Here is an 18732-nt window from a genome sequence, read left to right on the forward strand (position 1 = left end):
TCACCACGACAACTGCGTTGCCCGGTTTCAGCAGCATGGGCGTGTGGAACACCCTCCACTTTGACACCAGGATCCCAAATGTGCACTCCACCATTCTCCTTGCACGGCTCAACCGAGCATTGAAGTGTAGCTGGCTGGCATCAAGTCCCCTGTCTGGGTACGGACGCATTACATGGTCGGACAGGGCGAAGGCCTCGTCCCCCACAAACACATAGGGGTAGGCCGGTGCCCTTGTCCCAGGCCAGGGTCTGTCACGGGGGAGACGCAGTCTGCCTTCCTCCATCAGCCGGCAAAGGGTCGTACGCTGGAAAATTCCAGAGTCATTGGAACTACCGTACGACCCCACGTCCACGTACACAAACTTGTAGTCCGCATCTGCCACTGCCATTAGAACAATGCTGAAGTATTTTTTATAGTTGAAATAATGGCTGCCACTCCCCACGGGTTTCTGAATCCGGATGTGTTTCCCATCCAGTGCGCCAACACAATTAGGAAACTTGCACTCGGTCCAGAAGCCCTGGGCGATCTCCTCCCATTTCGTGGTGTCCGGCACAGGCATGTATCTGGCCCTCAGTCGCGTCCAAAGGATCCTCGAAGTCCTCACGACGATGCCTGCCACCGTGCTCTTCCCAATACGAAATGTGACATGTAGCGATGTATATGTTTGTCCAGTTGCGATGTACCTACAAGAGAAATAATCGAAATCAATTTTTCATGTCGTTACAGGAGTAAGGTTCAAGACAAGGTGGCGCAATATACGTGATGCATACGTGAAATGGCTACGGAAGAAAAAACTTGCCGAACGAAGTGGCAGTGGCGGGGGAAAGCGACAAAAAGACTACCAATTTGCCAAGCAATTGTCTTTCATCAATGCAAGCCTGGAACCTAGACTGTAAGTACCACTACTGTGGGCAGGAACTGAGAGCTCATTTTAGCAGACAACTACCATGACTTCGGCCATGTATTGCTATAAACTGGCCTCAATTCCCATGGCTAGCGAACTTTTCTCACAAGCTTTATCAAATGTTTGGTAGAAACGGTTGATCTAGTGTTTGCTAGCTCTGTGAATTGACGCCACATGCTGTTTGGCACACCAATAAATATTGTTTTTATCTACAGGACTGAAGACAATTTGGAGCAAGAGGAACCGACCCAGGAGGCACGGTTCAGCAGTGAGGAGAGCTTGGTGGATGACGACGTCGCCGATGTAACCTATTGCCCCGAGGAGAGGAGTAGGAGGAGGGAGTCCTTAGCTATCCCAGCTCTCTCCTTTGATGATGACTTTGTAGAAGAGAGCTTGGATGTTGAGGTTGCAGGACCGAGTGTGGAAGAAGCTGCACCTCCACAATCGACCGCTATGGAAGATCCAGGGGAACAAGAACAAAGTGAGGAGCACCGAGAGACTGCAGCACAACCAGCGCGCAGGGCAACCCCGACACAGGCCAGAGGACGGGAAGATGCTGCCACACCACCAGTGAGGACCACCCCACCAGTGAGGCGTCGAGGTACCCTCCCCCCAACAAGGAGAGAGACAGAGTCCGAGATGTCCGGGGCTGTCTCCGGACTTCTCGGGATTCTTCAGAGCCACCAAACTCTCATAACCCGGCAGTTGCAAGATGAGGACAGGGGCCATATCATGGAGCAGTACAAGTCCCACATCACTTCACTGCAATGTGAGCTCGACGCTGTACATGGGCACTACAGGGACGAGCTTAAAATGATGCATGAGATGCACAGAGGAGAAATCGACCAACTGCGTGCGCAGCATCATCAGTCGGTGGGCCAGCTGCAGAACATGATGCAGCAAATGCATCAACAAAGCAAGGAACTACTGAAATTGCAGGCACACCCGTGTTTTCACACTGTGATGTCTCTAATACCATATTTGGAAAAGGTGCCTTCCCAAAACATGATGGCGTGCCATTCCACTTTGCTGGAGGTGATCAAACAACACATGGACACGCCATTATTGCAACCACCAATTTTTAGACCCCCACAACCAACAGCGGTGCCCACCTGGCAATCATCACAGATGTACACCGGCTACAGAGGCAGTCAATATGGGCCACCGCTGTCAGGGTCCAGCTCATCCACGACCAGCACCCAAGAGAGTCCAGATTTCCAGGCAGCAACTCCCACCTTTTCTAGTAGTGGTGCCGATACAATTTGAAAAAAAAAAGTCAAATTGTTCCTGGACATGCTCCTCTGAATACCTCCGATCCTCGGAGGAAGGATACCATCCCAGGGCTTTTTAGCCCAACCTTTTCCCTGCCCCATCTCCTTCAACCAAGGTTCAGAGGTGTTCAGATGACCATGTCAGGGAATTTTTTTTTTTTGCTGGACTTGAACTTTAGGGCCTGGTGTCCCCGAAAGACACTACCTGGGTCACAACCTTGTGCCTGTTGCACTGCACCTGTGCCTTTGATTCCTCTTGTTCCTTACTTTGTTGTTCCTAATCACTTGCACAAGACCCTTGGAGCCATAGGTGAAGGACACCTTCACTGGTCGGTGAGAGGCCTAGCCTTTTCACTGACCTGTGTCCTTTATCCATGGCTCAGAGGGTCCTGTGCCAGTGGTTAGGTTTTTAAAGCACTTCAATTTTAGGGCCTGGTGTCCCCGAAAGACACTACCTGGGTCACAACCTTGTGCCTGTTGCACTGCACCTGTAGTCCTGCACCTGTGCCTTTGATTCCTCTTGTTCCTTACTTTGTTGTTCCTAACCACTTGCACAAGACCCTTGGAGCCATGGGTGAAGGACACCTTGACTGGTCGGTGAGAGGCCTAGCCTTTTCACTGACCTGTGTCCTTCATCCATGGCTCAGAGGGTCCTGTGCCAGTGGTTAGGTTTTAGAAGCACTAAAAATTTAGGGCCTGGTGTCCCCGAAAGACACTACCTGTAGTCCTGCTCCTCTGCCATCGGTTCCTCTTGCTCCTCACTTTGTTCTTGTTCCTAATCACTTGCACAAGACCCTTGAAACCATGGATGAAGGACACCTACACTGGTCTGTGACAGGCCTAGCCTTTTCACTGACCTGTGTCCTTCATCCATGGCTCAGAGGGTCATGTGCCAGTGGTTAGGTTTTTAAAGCACTTCAATTTTAGGGCCTAGTGTCCCCGAAAGACACTACCTGGGTCACAACCTTGTGCCTGTTGCACTGCACCTGTAGTCATGCACCTCTGCCATCGGTTCCTCTTGCTCCTCACTTTGTTCATGTTCCTAACCACTTGCACAAGACCCTTGGAGCCATGGGTGAAGGACACCTTGACTGGTCGGTGAGAGGCCTAGCCTTTTCACTGACCTGTGTCCTTCATCCATGGCTCAGAGGGTCCTGTGCCAGTGGTTAGGTTTTAGAAGCACTAAAAATTTAGGGCCTGGTGTCCCCGAAAGACACTACCTGTAGTCCTGCTCCTCTGCCATCGGTTCCTCTTGCTCCTCACTTTGTTCTTGTTCCTAATCACTTGCACAAGACCCTTGAAACCATGGATGAAGGACACCTACACTGGTCTGTGACAGGCCTAGCCTTTTCACTGACCTGTGTCCTTCATCCATGGCTCAGAGGGTCATGTGCCAGTGGTTAGGTTTTTAAAGCACTTCAATTTTAGGGCCTGGTGTCCCCGAAAGACACTACCTGGGTCACAACCTTGTGCCTGTTGCACTGCACCTGTAGTCATGCACCTCTGCCATCGGTTCCTCTTGCGCCTCACTTTGTTCTTGTTCCTAATCACTTGCACAAGACCCTTGGAGCCATGGATGAAGGACACCTTGACTGGTCGGTGAGAGGCCTAGCCTTTTCACTGACCTGTGTCCTTCATCCATGGCTCAGAGGGTCCTGTGCCAGTGGTTAGGTTTTAGAAGCACTAAAAATTTAGGGCCTGGTGTCCCCGAAAGACACTACCTGTAGTCCTGCTCCTCTGCCATCGGTTCCTCTTGCTCCTCACTTTGTTCTTGTTCCTAATCACTTGCACAAGACCCTTGGAGCCATGGATGAAGGACACCTACACTGGTCGGTGAGAGGCCTAGCCTTTTCACTGACCTGTGTCCTTCATCCATGGCTCAGAGGGTCCTGTGCCAGTGGTTAGGTTTTTGAAGCACTTTAATATTAGGGACTGGTGTCCCCGAAAGACATTAGGGCAGCTATGCCCTGCAACTCTTCCAGCACAAAGTTGGTGGTTGGTGTTCCTTAAAACTGACCGGGCTATACCATAGATATGTTATTTTTTGTCTTCCATGTTGGAAGAATGTTTCCATGTTGGAAAGTGGTTGTTTTTGCAATAAAAAAATTTGTTTTTACATACCTCAGTGTGATGAGTAGTTGTTCTTGTGGTGTGACTGCTCTCCTGAACGTGGTATCCTTCTTCCTAAGGTCATCCTTCACCATCTCCAAAAGGGTATCAAACCTGTCAGGAGATGGAAAGGAAGAAGCTGTAAATTATGTTGTGGGACAAGGTGTTGGGTGGAGGATGGGGGAGGTGTGTTTACAGAGGTTTGGGAGTGTTGTGGAGAGTGGGGGTGTAGTGTATAGCTAGGTATACAGGGGTGTGGGGGTCAGGGTGGTGTGTTTAGCTAGGTATACAGGGATGAGGTGTTGTGGGGGTGAGGGTGGGGTGTTTAGGGATGGTGGGGGTTGGTGTATTTAGGCCTAGATACTTACAGGGGAATAGACATCCGAGTGTAGCTGTAGAACTTCTGTGGGTGTCGTCTGAGGTCCCGGTAGAGGGCCTGGAACTCTCCCTTCCTCTGCCTCCTGGCTAGTAGAGGGTGCACCCACCATCTCCTGCGAGGAGCACGCCTTCTCCCCACATAGTAGTAGGTAAACAACAGGAAGGAGAGAATTCCCAGGTAATAAGCGTAAAAAATGACTGGATCCATGGTCCCAACTGCTGTCTCTGTATCCAAGGATGGTCTCCACACGTCCAGCTGTCTCCAACAATGACCCCAGAGCTTCTGCTGACCTCCCAGAACCACAGGTATTTATACAGGTTGTTATCTCTTTAAGAATCCGGATCCGGACCGCAACCGTGTTCATACCGCACGGAAACCGTATGCAACCGGACCGGATCCGGACTGGAACCGTACGGGTCAGGTCCGATCCGGCTCCGGTGCGGTCCGGACATCCGGTGCGGTTTTAGCAAAACCGCAAGTGTGAACGGGGCCTAAATATGAGTAATGCTTTCAAGTTCTAGCAGTTTCACTATTGCTGCTTGTGCTGGATCAGTTAACATGGTTCTGCATTGAGCATGGCTAGCGCCTGAGGGAAGAAGCTGTTCCTGTGCAAGGAAGTTTTTGTTGCCACTCACAGATATCTTACACTGAAGGCAGAAGCTGGAAGATGGAGTGAGCAGGGTGAGGTCTGAGGCAATCTTAGTTGCTCTCTTTCTGCACCTGCTAATTTAAAGTTAGTGTTTTTTTTTTCCTTTTGGTGATTCTTGTAAGGGCTAAGAATACCTAGGCGAGAAGTAGGGAGAGACCGGGAGCCCAATGGTGCAGTATCGTTAGGTATAGGGAGGATAATATATATATACTCACAAAGGTGGGTTGCAGTTCCTGCACCGTATAGGCCTGCAGGGAATTAACCGTCCCTGCTCCGTACTCCAGGTCCTGCTGGATACTGGATGGTCGCTCTCCTGTAGTACGATATACTTTCCAGAAAAACTGCAAAGCTATTAACTCCAAAGGAGGTCTGACTGGTAGTGGGTAGGGTTAGACATTAGAGGCGCCTATACTCTATCCCCTATGGTATCAAGGCATTTTGTATTGACCTGAGGAAGCGGGCCATGACACGGGAAATGCGTTGTCAGATTGCTTTTTGATTTAAAACTTTTTTCCCAGTTGCACTGGTGTCTATCTTCTGGAGAGGTAAGCAATTACCTCTCTTTTTATTATATAATTTTTTTATTTGCATTTAAAAATACCAAAATAGAACATACATTGAGCGCCTCCACCCTTCCCACTGCTAATTTAAAGACCCTGCATGGTAAAGTAAGCTGCAGGCAATTATTCTTTCTGTTGATCAGATGATGTGCTGCTCACCTCTTATCCTACAGAGCATGAGCCGAACTAGATAGTCATGGATGATGTCATGATGGATTAATTGATTGCAGTAAAGAACTGAGGGGTACATCCTCTGTTGTGCTTTCTTGATAATGGGGACAGTGTTATTCCATTTTATGTTATTGGAGATTGTGAACCCAAGAAATGTGAACAACTCTACCTGGGTAACTGTAGAGCTTCTTATGATTAAAGGGGAGGGGAAGGGTGGAGTTCTCCTAAGGTCTACCATCATCTCCATGGCCTTAAGAATGTTAAGTTCTAAATTGTTCATTCTGAACCAGGAAAAGAAAGCAGTCCCACTACAAGCCTGAATACAGACTCATCCCCATTTTGTATAAGACCAACTCCTGCTGTGTCTGTGGAGATGTAGTTGTTGGTGTACATATATAATGAATATACCGCAGTTGATATTGCAGCCGATTGGCACTTGTGGCCGGCAGAACGGGGGCTGATATGCAGTTCAGCAGCCTGTGGAATAGAGGCCTATGGGGCCAAAAGAGGCAGCTAGGGGATTTTATACCAAAAGAAGTAAGCTCTTTTAAAAGGAATTTTCAAGAAAAGTGGAATTTCCCGATATCGTGGTTTTTTTTCCCCCTCTTCTATCTTCTCAACACAGCTCAGGAAGTCTTCAAAGGTTGGTTAGATAACTGACAAATCATGTGCTTTAGCACTATTATAAGCTAAATGCATCCTTTTTTTTTTTAATCGGCTGTTTCTGTTAGTGTCCATATGACAAGTCCACGCTCACTTTCTGCTCTGTGACATTCAGAGCAATACTGTGAGCCAATGTTTCTGCAACTAAAAACTCTGTCACCCATCACTTACAGGATATCAAATAAATCTTACCAATATTTAACAAAATAAATAACACCTGAATTGAAACTATGCTTTGATTTGCCATCTAATGTCTTGGGCGTCATGTTGTTTCCTAACTGAGGGTTGTCCCAGATGACGTGCCAAATCTGCCATTCACTGAACTGCAGAACAGACTGATGACCCAAAATCTGTCCCCAAGGCCTCTTTGGCCAGGTCTTGGAATGGCAGTTTTGTAATGTTCATTTGCTTTGTAACAATAGTTCACTACATACCGAATGGAGGCCATCACCTACAAGCTAAATAGTAGAATTGATAGAATTACTGTATTTTCAGCAATACAGGACACTCCAGAATACAAGACACACCTAGGTTCGGAGGGCAAAAACCAGGGGAAAAAAAAAATATACTAAAACTTACCTAATCCGCCATGCTCTCCAAGATTGCAGACATCCTCCGCGCAGCTCACTCTAGTGACCGGCTTGTGCTGATCCGCGTAATTGGCCAACACCAGAGCGAGCTGTGCTGAGGTGGTCTGCAATCTTCGAGAGCATGGCAGATTAGGTAAGCCAGCTGCTGCTACACATGGGGAGAGCAGGAGGAGGAAGCAGGGTGTGGGCACACATGTAGGAAATCACAGACATGGCAGTGGTTCGTATGGGCGGGCGTTCGTAAGTCGGGGACTCCCTGCCTCTGCCATATAAGACGCAGGGACTTTTTCTGCCATTTTTTGGGGGAGAAAAAGTGCGTCTTAAACGGCGGAAAATACAGTAATGTTCTGTGAGGTTCATACTAATTAAGAACGTGATTGGCCTTTATTGTGAGCACAAACCTGAGCCAATTACAATTTGGGAGTTTTGCATTATATTTTATTTGTGCTTCTTTGGCTGTTGTGGGAATTCCTGCTTTTGTATCGGATTGTCTTAATTAGCATAGAATACGACTGGATATCGTGTTCATTTTTTAACACTGCTAAAAATAGACTTCAACTTCTAACCCCACTATTCCAAATTCCTGCCCCATTTGGAGTGACTTCACCTAATTTCCATCTGGAAAAAGGGAGGAAGAGTATTAAAAATTAAAACAGAAGTTCTAATCCTCCTTCCTAGGCATGGCAACAGCCACAGAAGCTGCTAAGGGGAACAGGAATAGGACCAGTCAGGTTCTTTTTACTTGTGTCCCCTTCATTGCCTCAGACACTGGAGAGTGCTTTATAATAATCAGTTCCCACAGTGCATTATCAGAAATTAAGGCAGACCTGAACTCAGAACTTCCTCTCTTCTAGATATGCAGCAGCACAATAACATTTAAAGAAAAACATTCCTGTTACAGCTGATACAAATCCTGCAATAAAAATCTGCAATGTGTCTATAGTTCCTGCTTACATGGAAGCAGTCAGCTGACACAGCTAAGGGATCAAATTACAATTGTGATTAGTCACAGATGTGGGGGAATTAGACAGGCTAAACTCTCTAAATACATACAAGGTGCATTTCTCTGTTTTCCTTCTGTCCTGTGCAGGAGTTCAGGTCCACTTTAAATATCACAATACAATCAGGGCAGCTCAGTGCTGATCCTGTTACAGTAGGAACATGCAAAGTCACTTTACATTCAGGTGGCCAGTCGGTATGCCTTTGCAACATAGCCATACTGCCTGACTAGCCAATGCCACATACCCCAAGCTATGGAGGGGGTGGGGGTGGGTAGAGAGATTGGTAGTGGTTTAGGGTTGGACCATTAAAAAAAACCAAGAAGAAAATAAACTGATGAAGTAAACAATTGTATCCATCTTCCTACTCCTAAAAACTTTTTTTGAATTCTTGACCTTTTTCATCTATCCTATGCCCTAGAAGCTGTTCTATGCCAGACAAGAGTTTTATGCCTGTAATTCCTTATCTGTGACTGTTACGATAAAGTCCGACTTAGGGCCTATTTCCACTAGTATACTGTGCATTTTGCATCCAAATTCACATATGCAAATTGAATGAAATTTGGAAAACGCAAGTGTTTTTAATTATTATTATTATTTAGTATTTATATAGCGCCGACATATTACGCAGCGCTGTACAGTGTATATATGTATATATATATATATATATATATATATATATGTATATATATATATGTATATGTATATGTATATATATATATATATATATATATATATATATATATATATATATATATATATATATATATATGTATATGTATATATATATATATATATATATATATATATATATGTATATGTATATGTATATGTATATATATATATATATATATATATATATATATATATATATATATATATATATATATATATATATATATATATATATATATATATATATATATATCTTGTCACTAACTGTCCCTCAAAGGAGCTCACAATCTAATCCGCTACCATTGCCATGTGTCTATATTATGTAGTGTAAGTACTGTAGTCTAGGGCCAATTTTAGTGGGAGCCAATTAAGTTATCTGTATGTTTTTGGAATGTGGGAGGAAACCGGAGTGCCCGGAGGAAACCCACACAGACACGGAGAGACCATACAAACTCTTTGCAGATAGTGCCCTGGCTGGGATTCGAACCAGGGACCCAGCGCTGCAAGGCGAGAGAGCTAACCACTACGGCACCATGCTAAATGCAAATTTGAGTATCCAATTTTTTAAATCTTCATAGAAGAAGCACGTTAGATGGGAAAACTGATGTGAAATTTGCATCACAGATGTGAAAATGCACAAGTGGGACCACAGACATTCATGAATTGTGATTTGCATGCGTGGCAGTGCGTGGTGCTGTAATTTGCAGCATGCAGTACTTCTTTTTTATGCATCGCACTTGGAAAAACCCATTCAATGAAAACAACTTTATTGAATTTCATTGGTTTCAGTATTAGCGCAAAATTGCAATTTTGCACTCAGGGGAAACGGGCTCTTAGCAATCTGGAGAGAAGCTGTCACTTGCATACCTAAATGTTATTTGTATTCTTAGCACTGTACACATACATGTCGATCTCATGTCACCTCGGGTATCCTTTAACCTCCCTGGTGGAAAAAAAAAATAGCCTGGAGCAAAATCAATGGTGCAGAGCCTTACCTCGGTCCAGTGCGCAATCGCTGCTGTCCTGTGGGACTCCAGGCTTCCATTGCCGGCCACCAGGATCCCCATCTTTGCGCTGCTCCCTGTGGATCCCAGTGGCCAATCAGCGGCGGAGCGGAGTGAAGGAATCTGGCGCGGCGCCAAGAATTAAAGTGTACCTGAACTTGCACACAGGCCAGAAGGAAAACTGAGAAATGCACCCCGCACAGTGCAGAAAGTTTAGCCTGTCTAATCCCATCAGGACAAAAGGAAAACAGAGAAATGAAGCCTGTAAGTATGAGGGGAGTTTAGCCTAATTCCCCCTCTGGATCTGATTGCACAGGACAGAAGGATAACAGAGAAATGCAGCCTGTATGTTAGAGAGTTTAACGTGTCTAATTCCTTCTCATTTGTCTCTAATCACAAATTGTAACTTGATCTCTCCCCTGTGTCACATGACTGCTAGGGAAGATAAGCTAATTTGAAAGCACCGGATGTTATCAATATAGCCATTTTGTTCCCAACTTCTGCTGATCTGCCGTACTGTTACTGATTTTGGTCTGTATCTTGACTACTCTTGCCTGCACCGAGATCTGCCTGGATTTTGACTACTCTCCACCAGCCGCCTGCACCGAGCTCTGCCTGGATTTTGACTACTATCTACCTGCCGCCTGCACCGAGCTCTGCCTGGATTTTGACTACTCTCTACCTGCCGCCTGCACCGAGCTCTGCCTGGATTTTGACTACTCTCTACCTGCCGCCTGCACCGAGCTCTGCCTGGATTTTGACTACTCTCTACCTGCCGCCTGCACAGAGCTCTGCCTGGATTTTGACTACTCTCTACCTGCCGCCTGCACCGAGCTCTGCCTGGATTTTGACTACTCTCTACCTGCCGCCTGCACCGAGCTCTGCCTGGATTTTGACTACTATCTACCTGCCGCCTGCACCACTGCCGCCTGCACCGAGCTCCCGCCTGGATTTCGACTACTCTCTGCCTGCCGCCTAAGACTGACAGCAAAGTGAAAAAAAGTCAGAAAGGAATCACACTTCTACTGCCCCGATTGTGATGTTGCCCTCTGTGCCATTCAGTTTCAGAAATACCACACGGGAGGTGTATTAGGTATATATTGTATGTGCATGCTGTATAGTTGGGTACCTTTTTTATACAGTTTCACTATTTAAGTTTATTCATAAATGTAATATTTCAACAATTTTGTGTTCTAGTCTTCTTATAAGCGGGATTTCTACAAAACCTTTATTCTGACATATTTTGTTGAGTTGTGATCTAAGGATTAGAGGCCTAAAATTCTTGAAAAAAAAATGTACCACTTTTAGACTCATAAATCCAAAAAGAAAAGAACCGCCAGGGAGGGTAAATAAACAGACTGCCTTCCGGGTGTATATTATAAATATAAGACCCCAAAGTAAACCCATCAGGTAGTTTATGGCATATCTCTCTGTGTGCATCTATTGGTAAATAGCGGCAATCATTTTCACCAACACCAAAGGTAACAAATAAGTATTTATTGAAACTTAAAAAATAATATTTCCAAACGCAAAAAAAAAAATACAATCCATTACAAAACATGAAAAACAATGCAAATGGTATGTAACAAGTCATTAAATGGTGTATTTTAGAACTGTGCAGAGGAACAATATGGCCATTTATAAAAACCATTACTGAATGGACTGTGCTGCCATTTTCTCATCAGAACATAAAGCTGGCACTTAAATCCTTTAGGTAAGATGGATACTTCTGTCATGCATTAAAAACACTGGTATGAGCACTGATCGGAGTAACCATTTTGTTATAGTGAAGCGTGCTCAATTAGGCAAAATTGTTTTACACAAAATATTCGAGTGGGTTTTTGACAGTTATCTGCTGGGGTACAAGTCTGAAGTACTGAGGTCAGGCAGGATCATGGAAAGCCCTGTTAGCCCAAATAGAACACATTTCAATGTTTATTTTCGACTGGTACTCTTTGAAGAGCAACTCCTTCTGAAATGGTCACTGAGGTGGCTGTAGCTGCTGGCAAGCTGAACCTCATGTTGTCTTTAATTACAGAGACTCCAAATGGAGAAAGCTTTTGCAGTTCCACCATGCAGTGTCAGAAGATCTAGTCCAGTGATCTGCAAACTTGGCTCTCCAGCTGTTGAGGATCTACAAGTCCCACAATGCATTGCAGGAGTCTCACAGCCACAATCATAATTCATAAAGGCAAATGCATTGTGGGACTTGTAGTTCCTTAACAGCTGGAGAGCCACGTTTGCAGATCCCTGATTAGTCAACTAGTCAACCTGCCTGATGGACTATATACACAGTACAGAATAAGGAAATAATGGGAAATCCTGCTACACAGTATGATCTTTGTGGAGGGGGTGGAGACAACCCTCAATGTCAGTGTGGTCTATAGAAAGATGAACAGGTGGGCAGGGGTTTCATCTCATCATTGCTCCTGGATCAAAATGAATGTCTTCTACTCACTCCACGCCTTTCTGCACTGCACCATCACCCCTTTTATACACCCCCCCCACACACACACACGCCATAGCAACAGAAGGAATAGAGAACTTGGTCCTGAACTGATGCCTGGAAGTACAGAGTCCCACCTCCATGTGGGCAAATGGTGCTTAGGAATGTCCCTCAAAGAGGAACTTTAGCGAAAAATCTTTACTACTGGCAGCCATGGAAAAAAAACAAAAAAACCTGCCATTATCTATAAACACAACCACTAACAATAGGATAGGCTAAAATGTGTCCTCCCTGATAACACAGCCGGCCCCATTTTACTTTATGGCTGCACCCTCCTTTGCGTATGCTCATTGTCGTAATTGCGCAGCAAGCCGAAGCTGCTCATGCCACAAGAACACATCTAACAAGCTCTTGTCTGATATGTTTGGAGGGATCCTGCACAACAGCGGTGGCATCCAAGATGGATTGAGACGCCTCTGGACCATCCCAGAGACTTCCCTCTTCATGGGTAAGTAACTTTTCATTTAAAAGGGACCCTAAACTGAGAATGATGTGATTTTTTCCATTTAAAATAATACCAGTTGCCTGACTCTCCTGCTAATTCTGTGTCTCTAATACTTTTAGCCACAGCCCCTGAACAAGCATGCAGATCAGGTGCTCTGACTGAAGCCAGACTGGATTAGCTGCATGCTTGTTTCAGGTCTGTGATTCAGCCACAACTGCAGCCAAAGATCAGCAGGACTGCCAGGCGACTGGTATTGTTTAAAAAGAAACATCCATATCCCTCTCAGTTTAGAGTCCCTTTAAGTTACAGGTTCCCTTTATGATACCTGAAAAGAATTTTATGAAACAGGGGTGCTGTTTATTTTCCAAGTCCCTGTATCTAGAAAAAAGCACTGGGGTTGGACATAAAAATAAAACAAAAACATGTCTTGTTTCACAAGTCTGAATTTTATTCATGGTGTACAAGAAAGTCAGACTGACCCAGTTTCAGCACTCCCGCCAGTCAGACTAGCTGACTCATCATTGACAGAAACCATAAGACTGTCTACATTCTTCAGTGGACTGATCAGAAACTACACTGTTCTCACAGCTGTCCATAGCTTCACCATCACATAATCCGGTAGATATAAAGGATACCGTCATCATACAAGAATATCCGGAAGATGTGTTACCAAAAAAGGGTGCGCGATTTGCACAATGCTGCACATCAAACAAAAGGTAAATGCACTTCTTTAGAAAACAACGATAATGATTCCACCAACAATGTACAAACTGCTTATAGGACTTTACAAAAATTTGGCGATGGCACCCGAGATTCTCCAGGAAGACAAAGCTCAGAGTGAGGCATGAGCTGCTAGTGAATGTACATTCAAAGAGACTCTGAAGTCTCTTAAAAATCCTTGTTTTATTACAAAATCCTGTTTAACATATTAACCCTACCTAAACCGCCGCTGTAATCTAAATCACCCCAAACTCCCCGGGGGGAAATCCGGGCAGCGCTTCCGTGAGAGGCAGAGCTATGAGCCGCAGCTCTGCCTCTCAGCGCGTCTGTCAGCCCGGATCGCCGCCTCTCCCCCACCCCTCTCAGTCTTCCTTCACTGGGAGAGGCGGAGATCCGCCTCTGATAGACGCGAATGGAGGCAGAGCTTGAGGACATTCCTAAAGCAAAATACTTTTTTTTGTTTTGATACCATAATTCCCTATAAACTAAAGAAGCCTTGCCCACAGCTCCTCCAGCGCCTAGGCTTTTTTAAGTGCCATGCAGCAAGTGCTCATGGGAGTTCGGTCTGGGGAGGAGGCAGCTTTTCCCGAAGGAGGAGGAGGAATCGTTACCAGACAGAAGTTTCAGAGGCAAAGGGGCAGAGGGGGGGGGGGGGGGGGGGGGGGAGAGAGGAGTGGAGTTTTAACAGGCTGAGGGGTGAAGAGGCAGAGCAGCTTGCCTGTGTGATGACAAGCTGAATATGGCTTCTCTCATTGTATCACAGGAAGAAATAATCATATACTGTTGAAGCTGTTTGCAGCTAGATTTGGTGTGTAAACTATCTAAACTTTAAATAAGATATATAGACAAGTTACTTGTTATAGTTCGTTTTTCATCTCGGATCCAGGATTGTCAGCCACAAAATACAAAATCAAATTCCATTTACTCACTGCTCTGTGTTCATTATGCAGCCTGGAGCCTCACCTTGCATTACAAGCATTCCAATATAATCATAAATGTTTCTGCTGTAATAAATCTTGTCTCAGTCAGCCTGGCTCTATTTGATACATTTCCCACGAGAAATAAGCTTGTAATCTCCCCTCCCACATTCTCCGCTCCTCACCAATTACCTGAGGGCAGTTCAGTGTGTCACAAGGCTGAAATCGGATCTTGCTGTGCTCTCATGTGTTTACAAAGCGAGCTAGCTAGCTATGGCAGAGCAGATACTAGGAGAAAAAGTAGACGTTAGGGAGGAAATGACATCAGTATTGGCTTCAGTCAGAGGGAATCAAAATGGCAAATGCTAGGAACAGAAATCTCTTTATTTACTATGGTATATAAAATTGACTGATATCAAAACGTGGACAGTACAATACATCTGTTATGTAAGTAGAGCAAGTAGTTATCTACTTATGTTTTTTTACTGGCATAGTATGGCTGACCCTGCTGCTTTACTGACTCAGGAAGGCACTGTGAGGGTGGGGGCAGCAATGTTTGTTAATGGAATGGAATGTAATGCCGATCTCATCTCAGAAGTGTAACTTACAAGCAAACCCCGGTCAAAACTCTAGTGAACAATCCCTTACCTAAGGAGAGGGACGGCTTCCCACACTGTCCTACGGACTTCTGCTGCTGCCCGGAACCCTCTGGAACACTCTTCTGCCATGAGCCCAGCTGTACCCTCACAAGCATGGCTGGCTCTGGCATACTGTGTAGCCGTGGCCATACTTGCGCAGGCACAGTGCAGCCACACTGGCGTCTGAAGAGGCAGGAGCGCAGCCCCGATGTTCATTCCTTGTTGGAATTCTTCTGGAGGTCGCTCGACAACGGGTCACCAGAGGACGGCATGGAAAGCCTCTATAGGATCCAGAAGCTTCCCTATCTGTAGGCAAGTATGTGTTTTTGTACCCGAGGTTTGCCTTGGGTGTACTTTACATTAAATAACAAGAGACACCCATGCTAACCTAGAAATAAAAAAACACATATATAAGTAGATAAATACTACTACTTGTTACATAACAGATGTATTGTGCTATCCACCTAATGATTCCTGTGAATTTTATAAAGGAAAAGCAGAAAATCCTATTCTAGGCAGTGGCCATCTTGCCAAGCTAATGCTGACATCATTCTCCCTGACTCTGGTTTTCCCCTTCCCTTCCCTTGCTCATTGTGTATTCATTAGCTGCCCTCCTCCCAGAGTCTTCAGACACTCCTACTGAGGTGTATACTAACAACTGCACTGTCTTTTTTATTTACACATCCAATCACTGAGTCACCTCAGCCTTGCTTATAAACACAAGTAATTAGAGGGTGTTCTGATAAGCAGCTAGATAGGGAAATAAATGGAAGAGGAGGAATATATTATAGATAAAAAGAACTCCCCGCATTCAACTCTTTGGCACTGTTTGGCACTAGGGCCAGTGCTCCTAAAGTATGTGATAACTACAAACCATAACAGCAGAAAAAGCTTTTCAAGTTTTGAATGCAGGATTAGTATCTTTATCACTTAATACACTCAGACCAGTTGCTGTTGAAATTTGATTTTTATGGTGACAATACCGCTTTAACAATAAATACTAGAGATATTAGGGATATGCACACCCTTTCTAAATTAAAGAGAATCTGTACTGTCCGATTTGTACAATAAAAAAAACATACCAATCGAGTCACTGATCTCCCGGATCCCTCTTTGCCATTTCTGCCGCGATCCTGGCTTTTAATCGCCAGTTTTATGCAGTGTTACAGTATACTACAGGTTTTTATTACATAGTGAATTATCTGCACTCCAGTCTGGGATTCTCAGTTTCTCAGCATGTGACAGGCAGCTCCCTTCCCCCCCGCAGCCTCACAAACTGCATGACACTGACAAGCTGTCTGTGAAAAATAAACAAAGCACACAGAGCCTGCAGGGGGCGTGCATAACTTGTCCCTATCACAACAGAAGCAGTGCATTCCTCTCCGGGTCGACAAAGAAAAGAAGATTAGATATATTACATAGACAGCGCAACTAGAAAAGGCTGCAGTAATCCAGAGCACATTAGAACAGGTATAGGAACTTATAGGATAGTAGAAATAAGGCTGAAAATTTTGTTACAGAGTCTCTTTAAAGTTAGCAGTAAAGTTATTAGCTATGAATTCCTAGATGTACTGAATTAGGTATCCTTGGAGCCATGGCAACAGTATGCAGTTTGGTGTACAGCACAGCTCCAGTCATTTATTTACTACATGCCAGTTTCCTGCTGCAGGGAGTGTTTCATTACAGATAGGCCAATGATTCAAGACTAGTGTGAAAACATCTCACTGAACAAAGCTAATGCTACAAAATCCAATGCAATTAAACTCTAATCTGAACAAGGATAATTCCAGTAGCAATCGGGTTGATGTGTGTATTAAGAAAGTTAAAAGCGTTGCATAGACGACTTGATTAATGAGCCCAATGGGATTTCAGAACTCTGCTTCTAGCTGGTGGAAAAGTCAGTCAGCTGAGACCATGTGCAACTGAAATTGGGAAGAACATATCGCAGTTTGTATGATGGCAAATGATACCTTAGGCTGCACATATTGGTGAGCCCTTACTTGCCCACTCACCTATACGTGAAAGATGGGCGGGACTTTGTGTGACCATGCTGGCACTGCATCCTATACTTGCAGTTTCCTGTGGGCAGGGGGATGAGCTGCACACTCCTGACCAGAAATCTCATTACAAATACTCCTGGAAGAAATAGCAAGCTTACAGGTAATCAGTCCACCAGTGCACAAAAGTTTGGAGGGGGTGGGGCGCTGTCATTTAATATTGAGGTAAAGGTTCTACAAAATGTCAACATATTGGTCCAAATTTTACAAAATCTTCAGTTACACACTCTGCAAAAACAATGACAAGCGTCCTCTCCATCATTTAACCCCTAAGCAGTCAACAACACCATTACTCTTAAGGCCATCAAAGAAAAAGAAGTTATTATGCGGGGCATCACGCTGGGACAGGGCCTGAAATGGGGAGAAGAGAAACACACATCAGTACATGAAAACTGAGACCTATGAATATTTGGAGAGTGTGGCTGCTGGCTGCACATTGGTTACCTTCACAATTTCCTGCCCCAGAACACCTCCCACAACCGCACAGACTGGAGCCATCTCCGAAAAACAATAGCTGAAAGAGAAGGAAACTGGGTTTAGCCATCTCAGTCACATACGTAACCAAGCCCCCCCCCCCCGGGTTTTCAATTAGCATAAATATACAGCCCCATGTTAAACAGCAGGATCCCCCCAACAAAGCACCTGTTTGAAACCTCCACAGTGCAGCTTATTGCCAGTTACGTGCCCCTCACCTGCTGCTCTCTTGTTCGCTGTAGATCATGCCCGCATAGCTAAAACTTACCCGTGATCATTTCAAATTGTTTTCGGTTAAAACATTTTTGATTTTCTTGAATCACTACAGTTTATTTGGAGCCCAGGTTTCCATATAGGCACAGGCTGTTATGCTCAGTGCATGCAAGTGTCTCCCCTGCACTGGATAGAGTTCCCTTTGTGGTGACATGTGACATGATGAGATAGACATGTGTATGTACAGTGCCAAGAACACAAATAACTATGCTGTGTTGCTTTTTTTTTTTTTTTTCTCTGCCTCTAAGAGTTAAACATCAGGAATGCAAGTGACAGTCAGGACCTGGTTGGACTGTAGCGCAAGGAATTATAACCATAAAACACTTTCCTAGCACAAAATGGCTTCTAACAGCGGGAAAGAGTTAAAAAGGGTCAATAGCTCTTAGATTTTAGCTCTGGCATACTTCAAAGCATGTGTCATTGGATAGAGACAATAAAACAGTAAAAACTTAAAAAGTAGATTGAAATATAAAATAAAACGGTTATATATCGAAAAGAGTCTTTTTCAAAAGAAAGGGGATGGATAAATTGGTTTATTTTTACCTAATGTTTCCTTCAAGATGCCCTTTAATGGTGCCATTTTTGACAAACATTTTCGATAAGTTCATTCAGATCACAAAAAGGATGGTATTTAACCTCCTTGCCGGTTATCCCGAGGATTCCTCAGGCCCTGGTGGGCCGATTTGCATAATTTTTTTTTTATACACGCAGCTAGCACTGTGCTAGCTG

The 18732-nt window shown here is 44.7% G+C and overlaps 1 protein-coding gene across 2 annotated transcripts in view; it reads right to left on the minus strand.

Moving 5' to 3' along the window:
* Positions 1-18732, minus strand: part of SAE1 (SUMO1 activating enzyme subunit 1) — a 146624-nt gene that overhangs the window by 19207 nt on the left and 108685 nt on the right. Inside the window, exons 8-9 of one of the 2 annotated variants that reach the window (XM_068250729.1) lie at positions 17701-17770; positions 11456-17607 (exon numbers count right to left, since the gene is read on the minus strand). The exons of the other annotated variant lie outside the window; for it this stretch is intronic. Coding sequence (XP_068106830.1) covers positions 17515-17607; positions 17701-17770 — 163 coding nt within the window. The 3' untranslated portion in view covers positions 11456-17514. Of the gene's footprint in view, positions 1-11455; positions 17608-17700; positions 17771-18732 lie in introns of those variants that run through there. 2 annotated transcript variants of the gene reach the window in all.

Source organism: Hyperolius riggenbachi, chromosome 8 (assembly GCF_040937935.1).
Source record: "Hyperolius riggenbachi isolate aHypRig1 chromosome 8, aHypRig1.pri, whole genome shotgun sequence".
NCBI lineage: Eukaryota > Metazoa > Chordata > Amphibia > Anura > Hyperoliidae > Hyperolius > Hyperolius riggenbachi.